This window comes from Brachycentrus maculatus, unplaced genomic scaffold (genome assembly GCF_059751285.1).
Source record: "Brachycentrus maculatus isolate JH-2025_06_01 unplaced genomic scaffold, ASM5975128v1 h1tg000362l, whole genome shotgun sequence".
In the NCBI taxonomy this organism is placed as follows: Eukaryota; Metazoa; Arthropoda; class Insecta; order Trichoptera; family Brachycentridae; genus Brachycentrus; species Brachycentrus maculatus.
Genome location: NW_028281111.1, coordinates 943,572 through 965,148, shown reverse-complemented (window position 1 = coordinate 965,148; position 21,577 = coordinate 943,572). Strand labels below are relative to the sequence as shown.

The 21,577-nt window shown below is 31.3% G+C and overlaps 1 protein-coding gene and 1 non-coding gene across 2 annotated transcripts; both read left to right on the top strand.

Moving 5' to 3' along the window:
* The first annotated feature begins 1,491 nt into the window (after window positions 1-1,491).
* LOC148303561 (5S ribosomal RNA) lies at window positions 1,492-1,610 on the top strand. Its single transcript, XR_015838470.1, has one exon. It is a non-coding gene; the product is annotated as a 5S ribosomal RNA (ribosomal RNA).
* A 7,599-nt stretch (window positions 1,611-9,209) lies between these two features.
* On the top strand, window positions 9,210-20,635 carry LOC148303560 (STAM-binding protein-like A). The gene is made up of 9 exons (XM_088269746.1): window positions 9,210-9,568; window positions 10,869-11,136; window positions 11,779-11,907; window positions 12,735-12,874; window positions 13,436-13,616; window positions 14,483-14,620; window positions 15,698-15,810; window positions 16,939-17,041; window positions 18,524-20,635. The coding sequence occupies exons 1-9, from the start codon at window positions 9,441-9,443 to the stop codon at window positions 18,584-18,586; spliced, it is 1,263 nt and encodes a 420-aa protein (XP_088125872.1). The 5' UTR covers window positions 9,210-9,440; the 3' UTR covers window positions 18,587-20,635.
* The last annotated feature ends 942 nt before the right edge of the window (window positions 20,636-21,577 follow it).

The window sequence follows — 21,577 nt, the reverse complement described above, 5'->3', positions numbered from 1 at the left end:
CCCTTGAGGTAGTTTTTTACGAAAATGGCGCTATATAAATCATCCAAGATTATTATTATTATTATTAGCCCTGGCCGTAAAGAGTTGAGTCACTGATATTCTTTATAGCATGACAAATAATCTGTTATGACAGTAATCTCTTGTCATCGGAAGGAATATCCGTTTTGAAATATAAATGCTGAATAATAAAAATATACATATCACATCGACGTGCCCTACGTAAAGTGCTCTAACTACATTTTTAACAATTTTGAGATATGAGGTGTATGTTATCAATTGACCGTTATCTACAAATATAAACAAAGAAACAAAGTATATAAAATGAATTACGCCTAGCTTTCAGGCGTATAAGACGCTATCTACATCGAATTTTCGAAATGAACTGAACTCCTAAAACGCTAACTACTTAATTTTGGCAAGGCATAATGTTTTAAAACGATTGAATACATTATTTTACATGTTTTTGAATGTTTAATGCTAGTTTAGAATTTTGGATAAAACCGTTAATTAATAAAAAAAAATACGTTGAAAAAATCTTCTAAGCTCTCTCCTGTAAAGTAACAGATTTGCAGATAGATTACTTTACGTAGGGGCCGTCGATTATCATGACAGATTTTTTATATGCATTTGATAGTATTATTTTGCAGCTTTTTTTATTACTTTCGTACGAAGAAATACTGCCGCCCTTATACAAAATTTTCCTTCTTCGTCGTGAACATTATAGTCCGCTGTTTTTTTTTTTGGAAATTGCAATGTTTTGGCAAAAGTAAATGAATGTGGCTTCATGGGGTTCAGGAGATGATCAGATTAGAGATATTAAAGAGATTTTCTTTTCTTGAATGTTTTTCGCAAATACTTTGTGGCACATTTTATAATAATAATAATAATAATACCCTTATCCGCACCCCAATGGTGCATAGGGCACTGCGTCATATAAACGCAGTGTTATCTTGATCGTTTACACATGAAGGAAAGGTGATCAGCCCTCCGCTTCAGGTACCAGTCCAGGGTAATATTGAATAAATATGACAGTGAAAAAATCACAAATACCGCCTCCGTAGTGTAATGGTCAGCACGCTCGGCTACCGTTCCGGAGGTCCTGGGTTCGATTCCCAAGGGGGGTAAAATAAATTATAATCTTTATAAAATTAAATAACTTTGTTTTAACCACTTTTTTATGATAAGTACACTTTAACCTACCGGTTTCGAAAAGAACCTTGTCATCATCAGGGTTTATTAAATTCTAAAACATTAAAATACTCATAATTAATTACATTCCCTTACCAAAAACTTCCACACACTCCGTAAAAAGATCCTAAATGTTATTTTTATTATGCATTGCGTTTTAAACATTTAAACATTAAGACATTTTCTCCTTTGCGAAGAGTGGTGAGATCCAGTCCAGGATGATGACGATGAAGAAGTAGCAAGAAACACAAAATGCAGCATTTTAAAAATATTAACATATTGAGCTATTTTCTTAAACCAATTGCCAACGACCATACCATGTTGAATGCACCGGTTCTCGTCCGATCACCGAAGTTAAGCACCATTGGGCGCGGTCAGTACTTGGATGGGTGACCGCTTGGGAACACCGCGTGCCGTTGGCCCCTTTTTTGATATTTTATTTGTAAATTTAATTTTTAAGTAAATAATCCACAAACTTTTTAGAAGCTTGTCTGCAGGTAGGATAGTAAGCAAAGGGAAGGTAAATTTGAAAAACACATCTCAAAAACCCAGACCAATTGAAAATAAAACTTTCTTGAATTTATTTTTCAATTGGCGAGAATCGAACGTCTACCCAACTACGCCACGGCGCCTGGCTAATTTAAACAAACGAAATATTAAAATAAAACTCTTTTTGGCTCTCTTTAAAATGAATTCCTACATTTAAGTATTCGTAAAGAACGTGCTGTAAAGAAGGTATCATTAATATGAACAATCTGATGATATTCGCTCAGTCATTTCAAGAACGTCATAAATCAGAAATCGTCATTTTTCAGTTGTGCGTGTTTTCGGAATGCTCAGAAAATGTACTATATCCCAGCAAAAAAAACATATTTTTAACTTAATATATACCCGCTACAGGGCAGAAAGTATTGTTTTTGCATTTTGAAGAATAGGTGTTGTTTAATTATTTTTTAAATATACTAAATATTTTTCAAATGGAGAAAAAACCTTCACGTTTTACCGAAAAAGATCTGTTGCACACTAAAAAGTTCAATAAGTCGCTTGATATTTATTTTTAATACATTGTATTTATTTTTAAACTTTAAAAACGTTCTCCTGAAAAATCAAGTTTTTTAAAATATTTTATACGACGTTCTTGAAAGGAGTGAGCGATATGAACATTTTTTTAAATCTACATTTTGAAGTTATTTTCAACGAACATTCGAAGGCAACATGCCTTCCTTGACTCTGCGAACCACAGTCTGGACCCAAATCTATGAAGACGACTGGTCACGTATGCCACAGGAATTCCAAATACCACCGTACCATATCATGCATAGAGACGAATGCACCAATAATACTACTTGCACATAGTGCATTCTAGATATAAGTTATTTACGTTGACATTCTGAAAAATCAAAGAGCATAATTCAATAATATATCAGTTCATTATTATCAATGCCATTAAAATGTTATTATGGATGTTGAACTATTTCACGATTCTTTCAAATAGTAAACAAAATAAACATGTTTTTCAACTTGTACCGGAATAAACAAAGATAAAGAAGGAAAAAATAAAACGTAGATGGTCAATATTTCTGAGCATTGGAATTTCAAGATTACCACTAATGTACTGGTATTACATAAATGACCTTTTTATTGAAGTTTCGACATTTAGATAGAAACATTAAAATCAATTGTGTCTGCGGAATTATCGTATCTATTTCGAGCTATTCAATTATTTTCATACAACACTGTAAATATTTTTGCTAAAAATAATATATGTAAAATCAAATAGTCCGCCTCCGTTGTTCATTGGTCAGCACGCTCGGCTACCGTTCTGGAGGTCCCGGGGTCGATTCCCAGGGGGGGGGGGGTCAAGTAAATATAAGTGATTTTTTTACTCTGATATTTATTCAATATTAATAACCCTGGAGTGGTACCTGAAGCGGAGGCTGATCACCTTTCCTTCATGTGTTAATGATCAAGATAACACCGCGTTTATATGATCGGGTGTGGATAAGGGTTTGAAGAAGAGGGATTCAATATACTTCAATATACACACACACACACACACAAATATATATATATATATATATATATATATATATATATATATATATATATATATATATATATATATTATATATATAAATATATATTTATATATATATATATATATATATATATATATATATATATATATATATATATATATATATATATATGTATATATATATATATATATATATATATATATATATATATATATATATATATATATATATATATATATATATACATATATTTACTATTTACTTTCTTACAGCTCAGCAACAAAATCCTCTCTTATCAATCAAATAAAAAGACGTTATTATTCTTACGGTATACAATGTATTCTTAGAACATAAATGTTATTGATAACCGCGTAGGAAGTTAATATTAACCTTTTAAATCCAAAGATCACTCGTGTAAGATTCTCACCAATTAACTTCAATTAAGTTTTAGCAATATTTTATTTAGGAATGTATATCATTATTTATTAAATTAGGATAATAGGTATTCTCGTATTCTGGTGTGCAGAATCTAATAGCCTGTTACAGTGAGTGCTATTGTAAGTGTTTTTGCTTTTTGCCTTGCTTTTCACTCATGTATTACATGAAATTATGTAAACATGTAAACAGAAGGAGTTACTCCACTCACGTGTAGGCATAGGCTGTAAAAATTAAAAAGTTGTAGCCTAAGGTAGGGTGACGATAAACGGTGTTGCACAAGCCGTAGCTAGAATTCAGGGTGCCTTGGACGTTAGGTAAAAAAGTGCCATTTGTATTATTATACGATTTCCATAATTTGTCATTTCCAACACTAGAATTTTGCTAGATAGAGATGGGTTTCCCACGACATTAAATATGGTCATTGTTAAGACAAACAGGAATTTTGAATCAAACACTGGACATTTTAATATTAATTTTGAGTATAAGCAGCACCTGAATTTTGGAGGCAATTTTTTATAGAAAATAGTGCGTCTAATAGTAAAATAAGGTATGCTTAGGACAACAAAGTCTAACGGTGGTCTAAAATCTAGACCCGTCTGAAGGAAAAGTGTTTAATTCTTTCAGGAATCAAATATTAAGAACAATTAGATTGTTTTTCGTAGATGCATGTACTTCGTATAACATTATCTAAGATTGTTTTTCATAGATACATGTACTTCGTATAACATTATCTAAGATTGTTTTTCGTAGATACATGTACTTCGTATAACATTATCTAAGATTGTTTTTCGTAGATACATGTACTTCGTATAACATTATCTAAGATTGTTTTTCGTAGATACATGTACTTCGTATAACATTATCTAAGATTGTTTTTCGTAGATACATGTACTTCGTATAACATTATCTAAGATTGTTTTTCGTAGATACATGTACGTAGTATTCAAAGAACTTAATGTACCAACAATTGATTTTTTTAATAATAAAGCCTCTATCTTACAAAGTTTTAAAGAAAAAAACAACTGATGTACAAATTTCACGTAACCCTAGATTTTCTAATAATTTAATATTACACAGATGTGGAATAACAGCAGCGTTAAACTATTATACGTACGTGGATAATTTTTTAAAAATAAACTTCCGGAAAACTTAAAATCTATAAAAAAAATATCAAATCTTTAAAACTAAAATTAAAAAAAAAACATATAAGACACACCCCTACCTAGACTCCATACCAAAGAATATTTATTTTTATTTTTTATTTACTTTATTTATTTTTAATTATAATTTTAATTTACTTTGTTTAAAATTAAATTAAAACGAACTCCCTCTCTAAACACAAGTATCTACTTTATTAGAGAGGTAGAAACGTTATATTTAAAATGTATAGTATATTTACCTACTATTTTGTATTATTTAAATATGTATTTTGTAAAAAAAAATCGATAGAAAAAAACATTATCTAAGATTGTTTTTCGTAGATACATGTAATTCTTATAATATTATGTACTCGTATAATATCTAAACTATATAACCCATGATCCAAAGGATTTGTAATAAGACAGTGAAATATCTTACGAAAAGGATATAATCAATTTTACAATTCGATCATATAAAATGTACATTAATACTTATCAACTCACGAGCTCGGGCCTCCGATTTTGGGGGAGCGGAGTATGGAGATTCAACCAGCAACATGCTCAAAAATCAATGTCGAAGGTCGAAAGGTTAAATACGAACAATTTTAAATTAACTCTCTGATTGTTACAGGTGTCTTCAACCTTCGAAATAAGAAAGTTCACCCTCATATCCTCGTATGAATACGCTTTTACCAATTTAATTTGCAATACCTACTAGTAAATATACGTATGTATGTAGATTGAATTTTTCTTTTCATGAAGATGTATTAAAAATCAAAAGAATAATCTAAAATCGGGGTCAGCTTTGGATTCAGTATTATCAACTTCTACTAAAACAATATTTTGAGTGTGTCCAAATTTTCGTTCTTAATTTATGGTTTCAGCTCCTTTTTTATTGATAATTCAACTTAAATGAAGAATAATATGGAAGCCTGTGTATTTTCAGGGCTCACAACCTGTCATAGGCTGGTTTATGTGATTATTTTATGCTTATTTCATGTAACATTCCTTCGTTTTATTTATATTATACATAGTATCAAAAATATACATTTGTATTTTGAGAATTTTAGCCACCGTTTTTTTTTCAGTTGTTGTAGTATATGTAGTTTCGTTTTACGTAAGGATTTAATGTTTTTTTTAATAAGCTGATATTTTGATATTATTTTTTGACATCTCACCAAAGATGAAGAAGAATATGGAAGTCTGGACATTTATTTTTATATATGAAAAATACTCCTATAATTGGAGATAATCCAGATTTGTGAACAAGTATTCGGACACACTCAAATGTTGTGGTATTTTGATGTCTTCTTAATATAAACGTTAAATATTTACCGTTAATGTTTTGCGATGTGTCGCTTTATCGGTTTTCGGAGAATAACAATCTCTTAGCGTGCATTGCAATAAATATTATCAATAATTTATATTTGATGTTTTTTATATAAAGAATGCCTAACGCTTTGCACTTCTGGGCGAATAAAATATTACAAGGACTGGAGAAGCTGAAATATGAAACCAAATAGAATAATGGATCCAAATACTTGTAATGGCAATGTGTATGATTGTAATATACGATGCCTAAGTGTCTATTTATGTACAGAACTAAACTTACTAATCGTAATACACTGCACGTACCTCTATCACATACAAGGTGTCCCAAAAGTGTAGACATACACGCTTCGAATGATTGTATATTCAGCGTTTTTTTTCTAAGATAAGACGAATTTTCATACGAAAATCATGCACCATCTTTGTGATTTTATTTTTTATAACTGAATAACTTTGTTATAAAATCGCTAAGTATATTATTATTACTTACCTAATTGTAATGTCGACAGGTTACCTCAAGACTAATTCTAAATACTATGTACAAGTACATAATATTTAGAATTTTAAAAAGTCCGATAGTTGACTCGCGTGGCTTTTTTTTGTGTTTGTTTATTTTTTATTTTAAAAAAAATTTAAATATTTATTTGTCGGTAGGAAAAGTTGTTTGCTTCGAAACCGATTTACAACATACATAGTTATAGTGATTTTACAAACAATTCTATTTTCTAAGTTACGTATTTTTAAGTAATTTCAAAAAGTGAACGTTTACTTCTAAGAAGAACAATAAATTTATGGCAAAAGGTATTTTCAGAATTATAAAAACAAATTTAAGAATTTCTTCTAGTTCAATAATAATCAATAATAATAATATAGCCACAGGTTGGGCGCAAAGTTGTTTAAGTAGAAGTAAATATCATTATCTCCAAACTCTTCATTCTTCGAGTATGTGCTTTGGGCGAGGCTAGGTCGTGGAATGAGGGCACCTTGCAATATAGGGCATCCCATTACACGGCACTATTAGCGATCTGACTTAGCGCCCCTAAGCCGCTTGTGCACTACACGGAATTTTACCGTCCGGCAGTCCGGTTTTGAAAAATAAAAGCGACTACGACAGTTTAGCGTTTAGATTTTACGCGCAACGTGTTTACGCACCGATCCGAAGAAAGATGGACAAAAGCACAAGCCAATGCAAGACAATCATCGTTTTAAAACGCTATCTGACGTACCGGACGGTAAAATTTCGAGTAATTTACAAACGCCCTAAAAATGAAGATATCCTTGAAAATTCTGCTTTGTTTTCGAAAACATCTGGACCATGAAAATACCTGAAAATCTAAAACAGAATAGTGCTGATTTTCCCCTCTCCGCCGACATGAGCATGAAAAATTATAATTTTAAGAAAAAAAACGAACCCCCCCCCCCATCAACAAAAAAAGGTTCGCGGAATGTTTTGGAAAATCATGAAAAACTGCAATAAGCGGTAGGAAATTTTATAATTAAAATGTAACTTTGTTTTTAAATCACTATAAATATTGTATAATAACTTAATTATAATGTCTACCGGTTTCGAAGCGAACCGCTTCTTTATCAAAACTGATTAATACTAAAACAATATCTACTAAACAATATTCAAAATATTTTGACGGTTAAGGAACGAAGATTAGGTAGATCTCAAGTAGCCTTATTTTTTTAGGGTAGGAAATTTGTTAGACGACCTTTTTTGGTCGTCGATATGAAATTGGACGCCAGTTTGACCTTCGCCTCAAGGCTCCAATGAGTCAAAGGTCGAAACTAATGTTGACAAACTCCCGCTCCGAGTTCAAAGTGTATAAATATGTTTATGAACACTCTGTATGTGGGGATCACCTGGGTAACTATGTACTCAACTACTTGAAATGGTCGTGACGTTGACATCAAGGAAACTAATTTTAGATTATGCAAATATGAGCATATTGAACATTGACATGAATTGCATTCAATAGCGAGAGAATATTGTAGGTAGTGAAAAATCCTCTCTTGAATGTTTTCCGCAGGTACTTTGTGGCACATTTTATAAACTTTATAAAATTAAATACGTTTGTTATAACCACTTTTTTATTAATACAATTTAACCTATCGGTTTCGACAAGAACCTTGTCATCATCAGGGTTTATTTTAAAAACAATAAAATACTCTCACCAAAAAACTTCCACAGACTCCGGAAAGCATAATATTTAGGATTTTTACGGAGTGTGTGGAAGTTTTTTTGGTGAGAGTATTTTAATGTTTTTTTTATTTAAATAAACCCTGATAATGACAAGGTTCTTGTCTAAACCGGTAGTTAAATTGTATGAATAAAAAAGTGGTTATAACAAAGGTATTTAATTTTATAAAGTTTAAAAAAATCCTCACTATATTGAAATGATTTTCAAAATTGTAAACCATTATAAATGAGGTGTAAGGTCGATTCAGAAAGTAATAAGAATGGGACTAAATATTAGGTACCCTATGTACTATAAGGTCAGATTAGAAGTCGAAATAATCTGCGGGTATGTATGAGCTGATGCATGAACGTGGAAGAGGCGAAGAATGTTTACAAAGACAGAGTTGTGTGGCGTTCTATTTTCTGTACCTACCCCTGCGGGGAAGCGGCGTGATGGTTAGTTAGTTTATGTAACATAAAGGGCGAATAGAGGCAAAGTGGAAATGACATAGATGCGAGTTATTGACTGGTGTGAACTGTTTTTGTATTCATTTTACATTATTGTAGGTATTTAAGGTAGGTACTGATTACCATGCATATTATTGCATTTTCCATGCATAAAATTTCAACAAATTGCAACTATCCACGGCGTATGTAAAATAACCATATAAAACATTTTATTCAAGATATATGAAAATATAAATAAAATAACCCTAATCTGTATTGTATTTACTTCTTGCGAAAATATATAATCATTGTTTTGCATTAAGGATAAAAAGTTTTTTTTTTGAAGTAAAGAGCCATCTATACGATTTTATTCAAACTTTCTTCTAACATAATAAGGCAGTTTTCTTCATTTTTATACCGACCGAAGGAATTTAAAACAGTTTATTTGTGCAATATGAAATTTTTTCTACTGTCAAATCTAGTTTAAACGTCAAAATGCATTCAATAATCGTATTTTTTCATTACTCATCCCAATCGTACTTATAAGACTCTAGGAGTTAAAATTTTACAGTTGATAATGGAATTTAAATCTATGGATAAACAAATCAGGGTTTTGTTTATTTTGTAAGTGGAATTACTTGAGTACAATGATTTGCTGTGCCTGAATATTTAGAAATCATGGATTCGTCACATTTGAAATATTCTTCAGCGGCCGATGTCGGTTTGATGGAACCATCAGCTCGAGTGAAACAATTGGCAGAAAATGGAGCTTCTGTTACTGTAGATCCAAATATTCCCTCTAGAAGGTAACAGCATATTTTAGTGTATTCATGCCATGTTTATTTGTACTTTTAATTTATTATTCATGGTTTTTATTGATTAATGTTTAGATAAAATCGAATTATTTGTTAAAATAAGCTACGTTTTATACTGTATTATAATAATCCCAACACGTTATTACCTCAATTTTTTTTACTGATCCCTAATCACAACCAATTGGTGCGTTGGATACAGCATCATGTCGACACAGTGTCGACATGATCCTTGATAGTATTAAGGCAGATTATGCAGCCCTACACTTCAGATCTAAAAGGAGTGGAAAATATTTGAATAAAAACAGATGACAATGACTGAAGTAAAAGAAGTCAACGTGAAGACATTATTGCTTTATGGGAAAGAAGGAATGGTAGGTAAGAAAAGGAAAAAGAGCAATGACTACGATACTTGAGGTTTCATACCCGTACTCCAAGCTTGTATAAGAGAACCTACTGTGTACTGCTTTGTGGCGTTCAATAAATATCATTCATCAATATTAAAGCACATTTGGCTAAACAGACATTCAGACATTCCTATAATTGCACTAGCTTGAGTAGAACCCTTCCAATCCGTCACCTTCAGGACTAGGGCTATGATTGGAACGCAAAAATGGTCAGATTATCCGAAAATACAGAAAAATATAGATTTACAGTGAAATAAGCAAACTCTGAACTCAAATATAACTAACCATGTATCGTTCTCTACATTCAAAAGATTGAAATAAACCGCACAAAAGCTGTTGTTATTATTGAAGAAGAGCAATATATATAATAATACCTTTAAAAATTTGATGTAACCCAACTTAACCTCACTTAATATATATATATATATTTTTTTTTATAGATTTATTTTCAATTTTTTACAAAATACATATTTAAATAAAACAAAATAGTTGGTAAATATGTAATACATTTCAAATATAACGTTTCTACCTCTCTAAAAAAGTCAATATTTGTGTTTAGAGAGGGAGTTTGTTTTACATTTATTTTTATTTTTTTATAAACAAAACAAATTAAACAAAATATATTAAAAATAAAAAAAATATTCCTTGGTATGGAGTCTAGGTAGGTCTTATGTTTTTTATTTTTTTATTTCAGTTTTAAAGGTTTAATAATTTTTTATAGATTTTAAGTTTTCCGGAAGTTTATCAAAAATTACTGACTAAAAGTAATTTTTTTGTGAGCACGGTCTGAAAACGAGTGTCGGACCAGTCGTAGACGCAGGAGAGAAGATCTACTGTATTTGTTTTCACTAAATATTACTTTATTTAAAATGGTGTTTTATTTTTAGGTATTATCAATCTGGATTAGAAGTTGTCCGGATGGCCAATGTATACTTGGAGGAAGGGAATCTGCAGTATGCTTACATACTTTACATCAGGTTCATGACGTTATTCGTGGAAAAGATAGTCAAACATCCGGAGTATGCCTCGGTGCCGGCAGAAATGAAATCTGCAAACCAGGCGCAGTTGAAAGAAGTCTTTCCTAAGGCTGAGAAACTGAAAGCCAAGCTGTTGGAACAATTTACAAAGGAGTATAATCAAGCCTTAGCTGATCAGGTACAGCTCCTTCTATTAATGCCCTCTATGGATATATAATAATAGAAAATAACAAGCAATTTTTGTTTTTTTAATTGATAAGATTTTTTTATCATATGCATAATGCGTAGTCATACAGGAGAAAGTGACCAAGTGCATTTTTTACAAAAACGTGATCATTGACCATATGATATCTTACTAGTTTAATGTTGCCCTGAAAAAAAACCCAAAGGATTTAAAACTTGGAAGTATACTATATTGATTTGTTAAAAATGATTAACTGCATTGATGTTTATTTTTTGCCAAGCAAAAGTGACTTAAATGGCCCTCCTGAATATTTTACGTTTTGTTAGTTGGTCACTTTCTACTGTATGACTACGATATCTACAATTTTAAGTTTACATTAATGTGTTCACACTGGGTTTTCCCATGCCAAGGATACATTTTTACAACAATTGTTCATGAAGTTATTTGTCTATCTGATATGATCTGTTTCAAATCTTCCCACCTGTTTTATTCAATTATCAATAGTTCTTTTGTTATAAAACATCTGCTGTTTAAAAACGTGCATAATGTCATTGTGATATTATATTACTGTTTAAACCAATTTTTAAATTTCAAATTAAAATGTTACATACTCATTTTATTATTAAATTATTTTAGAAACGGAAAGAAGCTGAAAATGCTGCAAAAGCCCTCAAGAAAAAGAAAGAAGATGATGAAAAAAATAAGGCAAATGCTGTGAGGGCCGCTGCGAGTTCCAATCATCCGAGTGCTCCGCCACTCGATACAGTAATTAAATTTTTATTTATTTAATAAAGAATACTTCTTCCTCTCAAAAGGATAGTATATACTTTATCAAAAATAAGTTAGGCCATTAACTCTTGAAAGTATTTTTTTTAAATGTTTATATCGCATGGGATGCTCTGTTAGTAATTTGAAACTCAAAATATGATGCTTGACAAAAACAAAAACAAAAAAAAGTTTAAATGATATTGGCAATAAGGCTCTATTTTTGCAAGAACTCGGTTGACCAGAGACCATCATCTAAGTAATCCTACGACACTTCACTTGACAATATCAAATGTGTATACATCGCTCACTCCTTTCAAGAACGTCATAAATCAAAAAATGGGATTATTCATGAGAACGTTTTTAAAGTTTAAAAATATAATACAATGTTTTAAAAATAAATATCAAGCCACTTATTCAAATTTTTACTGTGCAACAGATCTTTTAAGGTAAAACCTGTAGGTTTTTTCTCCATTTGAAAAATGTTGATATTTAAAAAAATAATTAAACAATACCTTTTCTTCAAAATGCAAAAACAACACTTTCTGCCCTGTAGCGGGTAAATATTAAGTTAAAAATATGCCGCTTTTGCTGGGATACTGTACATTTTCTGAGCATTCCAAAAACATGCACAACTGAAAATTTACGATTTTTGATATATGACGTTGTTGAATGGAGTGAGCAATATGTAATAGAGTGATGGCTCAGTGAATGTCACTTATTTAATATTGTTGCGATGAATCTACTTACTTTTTGGTTAGACTTTGTCATTTTGCTTCCTTTAAGCTAGTAAGATCATATTTCTAAAAGGTTAAATTAAATTCCAGCCCCTTTGGAACGTTGTGAACCAAGTACCGAGCGTTAAAGGAGTCCTGTATCCTGATGACTTTGCCACAGAACCGAATCGCGCTCCACCCGAAAATTATGAACATGCGCCGCCTATCATCAGAGAGAACAAACCACAGCTGTAAGTTCATTTATTCTTTAACTTTCCGGACCTGAACAAAGCAAGTTTGAGTAACTTAAAATCTAGATAGCTCTGCACTTACTTTCTTTTTCTTCTGTGCCTGTCATGTCAGTTCCCCCTGACATAGACTACACTTGAGAGTAATTGTCCTTATGTTAGGCAGCTCTTTGCAGCGCCTTGATGGTTCTGATCCTCGTCCAATCTCGTATATTCCTGAGCCAGGAGATCTGTCTTCTGACCACATCTCGTCAACCCTCTATTATGCCTTTAGTGATTAGGTGCAGTAGCTCGTACTTCTTATGCTCCAGATAGGATTTTGATATCAGTCAGCAACTTTTCTACTCTTGCTCTTAGGAGTACATTCTAGTTGCTGACCATATCAGTCCATGGAATGCGTAGCATTCTACGATGTAGCCATGTTTCGAATGCCTCTAATCCACAATTCAACTCCATTTAGAATTGGTGACTAAACATAATGCCTAACCATTCTTTGCCGGAGTTTTAGATTAAGGTGCTTACTTTACCTGTTCAATTTGTTCTGAAGTGAATTTTGGTGTTCAGGCCTTCGACGTCGGACGGTTTGTACCCAACTCCGCCTCCCACGGCGACATCTCTGCTGAGCGGGGGCTCTTCCCTGCGGACCATCATGGTGCCTTCCTTCCTGCTGGACCGCTTCCTGGGTCTGGCAGCCCCCAACACCAAGAAGAAAATCGAGACGTGCGGCATTCTGGCTGGAACACTGGTAAATCTGAACAGATATTATTCATGATCAACGTATATTGTCTAGTTTTTCTACCGAGGATGAGGGTACCTATCTGTTGCCATATGAGCAGCGAATGGCCGCTCTCTCTTTCTCTCTCTGAAACAATCCTGTGCCATTCTCGGGACTTCAAGGAAAGAGTTCTGTGTCATTCTTGATGACATTACTCTATCTTGTTGGGACTATTCCACATATTTTTCCTTCTACCGTAGTTACCACGACTCTTTCTACAGTTGCTAATTACAGTAAAAACTTCATTGAACATCCCTCAAATTTAGTGCACTTAGAATACTGACGCAACTTTAAAATAATATTAAAACTTTTTTGCACTTTATATAGTATTTTTTTAAAATAAATATGTCACCATGGGATGCTGCATTGCTTACACTAATAATTTTCCTGTAAAAAAAAATTTGTTTGTAATTTTTTAATATTTTCTCTTTTCTAATTTATACTCTATTTATATATATTCTTACTTTAAAAAAATACATTTTCAACCCCAGTTGTATGTAATAGTAATTAAGTGCATATATAAATAACCAGCTGAACTCGGCTATGCATTGCTGTGGTTAAGTCTGGTTAAATGAAAAAGAAGGAAAAAAGCATATTAAACATCCGCGTATTCAAATTAAACACTGTGGCAAAATTTAAAACAATCGGTGAATAATTCAAGGAGATTTTAGATTTTAATCAAAGTAATAATTGATTTTTTATTTATATACATAAATAACAAACCTTGGTATACCTTGAAAATACAAATATCAATATATTATTTATTTACTTGTGATAAAATATATAAACAAATGTCAAGCAAGCTCGTGTCTTATCTCGGATGAATTCCTTTTCAGGAAAGAGATCGCCTCCTGATAACTCACATGATTGTCCCCAAGCAGAACGGCACCGCTGACTCGTGTATAACCAAGAATGAAGAAGAGATCTTTAACTACCAAGATCAACACAATCTGATAACTCTCGGGTGGATACATGTATGGCATATTATACAAACTATTTACTTACAGTAGAAACTCGTTCCTTCAGAAAACAATGGTACAAATTTTACTGTGCTTTTATAAAGAATTCACTGATGATCAATGGCCACTCTCAATTACCACCACCTTTTGTGTTATGACATATCGCTCACTCCTTTCAAGAACGTCATAAATCAAAAATCGTCAATTTTCAGTTGTGCATATTTTCGGAATGCGCAAAAAATGTACTATATCTCAGCAAAAGTGGCATATTTTTAACTTAATATTTACCCGCTACAGGGCAGAAAGTGTTGTTTTTGCATTTTGAAGAAAATGTTTTGTTTAATTATTTTTTTCAATAAACTAAATATTTTTCAAATGGAGGAAAAAATTTCAGGTTTTACTTAAAAAGATGTGTTGCAAAGTAAAAAGTTCAATAATTGGCTTGATATTTATTTTTAATATATTGTATTATATTTTTAAACTTTAAAATCGTTCTCCTGAAAAATCAAGTATTTTGATTTATGACGTTCTTGAAAGGAGTGAGCGATATGTCTGAATAACTATAAGTTTTTATTGATGATTAATTCCACATTATCACCGGTTTTGCACCACTGTTAGGGTGAAGACTGACCAGAGCATTTCGTCGTAATGTAACATGTTACGATACGAGCATTCAGGCAGTCAGTACAGCGAACCGAGCGCTCCATCCATAGTTTCAGATGCTCGCTGATGCTCGCCGCGAGCGATGTTACAACGTTATGTTACGACGAAATGCTCCGGTCTGTCTCCACCTTTAAACTTAATTTGCCAAAGAGTGAATGTTTTTTATGCAAAATATTGAATTTTAAGCAAAAATTCCCTTGTTCTGCAATGGGTTAGAAAGATTTATTTATCAAACTCAAATTTGTATCTATTTTCAAAGTATTTTGTATAGTAAGAAGTATTTTTCATTTATTATTTAAACAATAAAAAAATATGTATGTACATACAATTATGAGGTCAAACTCAAAAGTTTTAATGATAAATATTTCTTGAACTTTATTATGGTTTTCCGTGTGTGAAATAAATATGAAGAATTTTTTAACTTTTCAGACCCACCCAACTCAGACTGCCTTCCTTTCATCTGTAGATCTTCATACACAATGCTCGTACCAGCTAATGATGCCGGAAGCAATCGCCATTGTTTGTGCCCCCAAATACAATGAGTATGTAATTTTTAAGTAATTAATTCATCTTGCTTTAACACTACCCTGTTAACACTGTGAATGTTGCAGTAATTTTTTTTAAACAAAAAAATTAATATTTTTTTTTATCACAATATGAATTCATCTTATCACAGGAAAAATAAATAACCTGGTCATACATTTTATTTATCTGAACTAAAAAAATATTTAGTGAAACTAAGAAATTAATGAATCTTATCATGGCAGCCAATGGTGTGAACAGAGGTTTTGATCAAGGTAGTTACATAGTAGGAAAATTAAAAAAAAAGTATAAAATCGTAAATTTTATATTCAAAATACAACTCATCGGAAGACTACCTTCATACCCACTAAGCTGCCGCCTATAACTTATATATATTGGGATAAACTTTATCAGAGATATTTTTTGCATTTTATTGCAAATGTTATTTGTTTCCGCAGTTATTTAGTTCAATACGTTGGAAAGGAAATTTAATTACAATTCTTTTTAATGTTTGACCGGTCTATAAATAATTTTTTTTATTTATTAAATCAGTGAAAAATGCTTACTAGAACCTTTCATAATTAAAGTATTATTAGTTGATATAGGAACCTCTTGATAGATGGCATTAATTGTAATTTAAAAGTATTGAAAACTATCTATCGCCTATGACGCTAAACCGCTAAATACAAAGTATCTATGATATCATGATACTTAACCTTCTTTTTAAGGGCGAACCAACATAAAGCGAAAAACCTTTTACAAATCGAATCTTGGAGCGAAATAGTTTTTTTTTCTTGTGATATGTTGAATTTGTGTTGTGATTGTGATTCTCTATCTCTTAATCTTTTTGAATATATGAGACAAATATTAAGCTTTGTAAAAAAATATGTATTTTACGGTATTACTTTTTTTTTCACTATAATATGTTCCAAGAATAGCATGGCTGTGTATACATTTCTTTATACCAAATGATTTCTGTTTCTTTAAAAAAAAAATACATTAAACATAACATGCATAGTTATTGGCAGTCATTCCTAAGCCGGCTAATATTGACCCCCTCATTCATTTTGTATTCTCGCATCATAATGTTTGACCTTTTGTAGTTTGATTATCCTATTTTATCCCATAATTTTTTTTTCATCTTCCAGGACCCGTTACTTTAGCCTCACACCTAACTATGGAATGTCTTATATATCCAACTGTAGACTCAGTGGATTCCACCCTCACCCAAATGACCCTCCTCTATTTACGGTAAATATCTTTATTCAGTAAGACTCCGCTTAACGCTGTTCAGTATGTATTACTCGGTAGTATTGGAATTCCTGAAATCGCATGCGGTACTGGTATTTTCCAAAATTGCACACAATTTGGCTGTCTCGATACTCGCATGCAACCTTGCAGCGTGTTTGGTATCATCAAAGTACAAGTTGAAACATGAGTATTTACATTTTAAAATGACGTCGTTTAACGCTTGTTTGTTAGACTGGAACTTATTGAAACATATTGAAATGTATCCCCCTTGTTAGGTGGGGTCTTTCTTTATATTGTTGCGGTATTATACAAATGAAATGCTACTCTTCAGATGAACCTTATTTTTCGAAAACATAATTGGTCCCAAAGTAGTAAATATAAGATGTTGATTTCGACTTATTATTCAAATGATAATAATAATTTTGTATAATTTGTATAGCGCCATTTTCGTAAAATATTACCTCAAGGGCGCTTCACTGTGATTTAATTGGGAACATATTGTGAAATGAAATAAAAATACGTTCTCAGATACCAACAGATTAAGCCATTCAATTGTATTTGTATTTTGTATGTACCTTACACCTTCAAATAATTATTTTTATGTACCTACAAAGTCCGTAATTTATTTTGATGATTGCTTATTGATATTCGTTTTGACCCCATCTTAACTTATTAAACTTAAGGTTGACTACTTGTAAAACCACATAAATATGACATTTCAAACTACTTTGTGTATTTTGCCAGTTTATAGAATGTTGAAAACTTTATAATACTGCATCATTATGTAAAAATTACATTATTTCGAGTTAACTTGCCAGGAAACCCACAGTATAAAACAGAATACAAATTTCGAATTAATGCTCAATTGAATTAAAAGGAAAATGATATTAACCCCAGACTTGAAATGATATTATGTATAGATTAAAATATATTATGATATATGACTTGACACAGATATTGAAATACGTCATCTGTAAATACATATTAAGGTAATCTGATAGAACTGCAAGTGCCCATTGAATAACATTTATCAGTGATTTTTCTTTGATTAAATTAGAGACAGAATGTGTCAATTATGGTACAAGAAGACTGTATATATTTTAATTTTTATAAATGTAAAAATAGGATCATATGAAGCGTGCATTGAGAATACATCTATCAAATACCTCTACTAATTATTGAGTCGTTTATCAAGCCACACAATGCCTAGATTATTCTTGAAATATTGACCTGTGTATACCTGACATTCTTGTGATATTTAAAAAAACTTAATAATTAAAATAATAATGGAAAGTTCCTTGTTCTTTGTTAAAATGGGCACAGATCGTCCAAAGTCAATTATAAGTAGGAAAATGTACATAAATATTTTCGATTGTATTTTGTGTTTGTATTTGACTCCGGGTGTAATGTCTGGTCTGATTCTTCTGAATTATGAATATTTTTAATAATTATTCCCAATTTTAATAATTTCATATTTTCCAGGATGCCACGCACATAATCTTGAATGAGTTTTCCACATTGGAAGTTGTTGATCTAAGAAGATAGATACTATATCTAAAATATGGACCATTCCTTTGGCATAAATTAAAATATAAATGACTTATTTATATTCAACTTGAATGAGCTTTCATTGTCATGGATATATTATATTATGAAAAATGTTTATACTTAATATTTGTAGTGTATGTGATTGAAAGTGTGTATAAGTATATATATGAATATTCGCTTCCATTAAATTTCATGTTAAGTGTTGCCAGCTTTGTCTGTAAAGTATCTAACTTCATCGGGGATTATTGAACAGGTGAGAGTAAAAATAAACAATTCTCTTCCAAATTATTTAAGGGAGCACTCCTGTGATCGTTTTTAAGTTTCTTGATCTTGCCCATATAATATATTTTAACTGATTTTCTAAATCAAAACGATATTGGCCTGACTTAACTGGCTTATTTACTATGTTCAACAGGGCATGTTGACATCGCAAGTTGAATATGGAATGTTGCCAATTTCAGATGGTAAGTCTTGCTAATGCCAATAGTTCCATATTCCCCTTAAAAGTTTAATAATGCCTATTGAGATGTCTATTTAAAGAATACTTGATAACTATCCCTCAGTGATTAAATCCTTTATTTGTGTTTAAAGGTTTGGACATGCTTAGTATTTCTACCTCATCCGTTATTTGATTCATCGGAATGAATAAATTGAAGGTATAAAATTCACCGGCTTTACAATAACACAGTAATTGTTTACTTAGTTTTGGCATTTTTAATATAAATTCAAAGATATGTTTATCTAGCGGTTTAGTTGTTTTTAAATTTGATATTTTGTATCCTAAACTTGTCATATGTATTTAATATTTATTTTGAAATGAAATTTTGTCTTCTTATTGACAATATGTGTAAGAATCTGCAACAAGTCGCTATTATAGTTACTCGATAGTATTTATGACATCTTATGATCCAATGTATGTATGTAATATGATATATTGTAGGATGATTCTGTATTATATTGTTGTTTTAATGAAATTTAGATTTGCATCACTAAAACTAACTACATTTGTGTGACAAATTAAAATTGTTATGTGTGATAATATTAGTGAAAAAAGTTTATTTTTAATAATGTTTTGTACGAGTGATGAAACTAAAGTATGCTTGAAACTCTAGTATCCAGATTTTTCTGTTATCACAATTAATATTTCCCAAATATGTTAATCTGTGAAACTCCACAAAAATGCAATGGCAAACGCTTTTGCCTGACATCTATACACGTATCCACTGACTACTGACCGCAGCTATCGTTGATTGAGATACGTCATTGTCACGTCAGTTTATATCGATCTAAAAAAAGAGTATTAAAATTTTCAAATTGACCATTATATACTTGATCATTCAGTACAATAAACTATACATATAAAATGGCACAACCGGCCATAAACCCTTTTGTAAATTAGCTCCTTATAAATTCATTGGATGTTCAAAAAAATATCTCATCTCTTTGGTGTAAAAAATAAAGAATTTAAATTTTTTTACTTTTAATTGTACAAATTACATAGATAAGTGAAAGCCGTCAAAATAATCGCCAATATAATTTTAAATGGCTAATTTGATTGAATAGTGTTTGTTATAGTCGATAGCTTGTGTGCACAATAGTTTGTGTACAGCCCAACAGATGGCAGTCTACTGAATTGTCACTGTGGATTTTGCAAATGAGCATATTGAAATATTTTTAATTTCTTTATTAAGTGCCGGTATATGAATATCTGATCTTGTTAAAATGTCTAGCAAAATCTGAAAAATAATATTATTTTTAAAATTATGAAAAAATAATGTTTATTATCAAATTGTGGGATTTGCACCTTATTTTTTTTTTAAATTTTGTTTGGATAATCAAGTTTCTCGTATAATGATGTCATATTTGGGAGAATATTAATATTTTTTATTAAATCTCTTCATAATTTTTGTAGCTTTATTGTTATATTTCAATATTAATCTTCACGACTGATAGAGATTAAATAATAAATCTTTAGAGTTTAGAGATTACTGTTGCACTGTTTTCCAAAATATTTTTGCTAAAATTAATAAACTTAAAAAAAATACTATTGTGGTGTCAAATTAATATAACATGCAAAGATTTCAAAATATACAGGTATGGAATTTGAAATATGCCATCAACTCCACATTCTTTTGAGTTAGAAGACTCCATATGAACGATGAACTCTGTATTCAAAACATATTTTTTCAATAAGAAATTCTACGATTAGTGGGCATTCAAAGCTTACTGTAAATTACGGTAACATTCAACAACTTTGTAAATCCAGTTGAAATTGTTTGGTTTATTTTTTTTATTTTTTATTTTTTTTATTTTTATTTTTTTTTGGAATCTGAGCCCACCATCCACCCGCAGCAGTTATAGAGTCCTGAGGGACTCTCTGTCAGCTGCACATAGAGGAAAATCTTCAAAATATTTCTGAAGAAATAAATATTGCTCTATTCAATTAATGAGGGGGGAGGAGGATGTACGGACAGAGGCCGACACTTCGTCCCCACCCCTCGGGATCCCCTCATTACCTCTTTTAATTTTAATAAAATAAAAACAATAAGAACACAAAAAAAAAATAACAATGTTTCCAAAAAATAAAAAACAGAATACAATTTAAGGCGAACACAAACAATGATTTAAAGACTAAAGTAATAGAGAACTAGTAAATAATATTTAAAAACAAAAAAAAAACACCGTTATTTACATTAAGAGAAGAAAAAAAAAACCATTAATAAAGAAGGACTTCCTGGGTGAACAAATGCAGAGGATCCAAATACCACCCCCGTAAGGGGAGGACAAAACACAAAAGAACGTGTGCGTTCCGCTCGGAAGGAAGCACAGTCCTGGCCGTATCAGCATCCCACAGGAACAGCAGCCTGTCCCACCAAATCAATCTCACCTAGGCGTCCGCGCATCTGAGGAGTTCCCAACGAGATACCCAAGTCCGGACAAACCGACGGAAGAGTGCAAAATTCGTACTGTTGGCCATCAGATCCACAT

What these genes read in the sequence shown, in the direction of transcription:
- LOC148303560 (XM_088269746.1), top strand. Translation starts at nt 9,441, where the DNA reads ATGGATTCGTCACATTTGAAATATTCTTCAGCGGCCGATGTCGGTTTG. An exon ending in ATCAAGCCTTAGCTGATCAG is followed by an intron (nt 11,137 to 11,778) that starts GTACAGCTCCTT and finishes AAATTATTTTAG; the next exon opens with AAACGGAAAGAAGCTGAAAA. An exon ending in TGTGCCCCCAAATACAATGA is followed by an intron (nt 15,811 to 16,938) that starts GTATGTAATTTT and finishes TTCATCTTCCAG; the next exon opens with GACCCGTTACTTTAGCCTCA.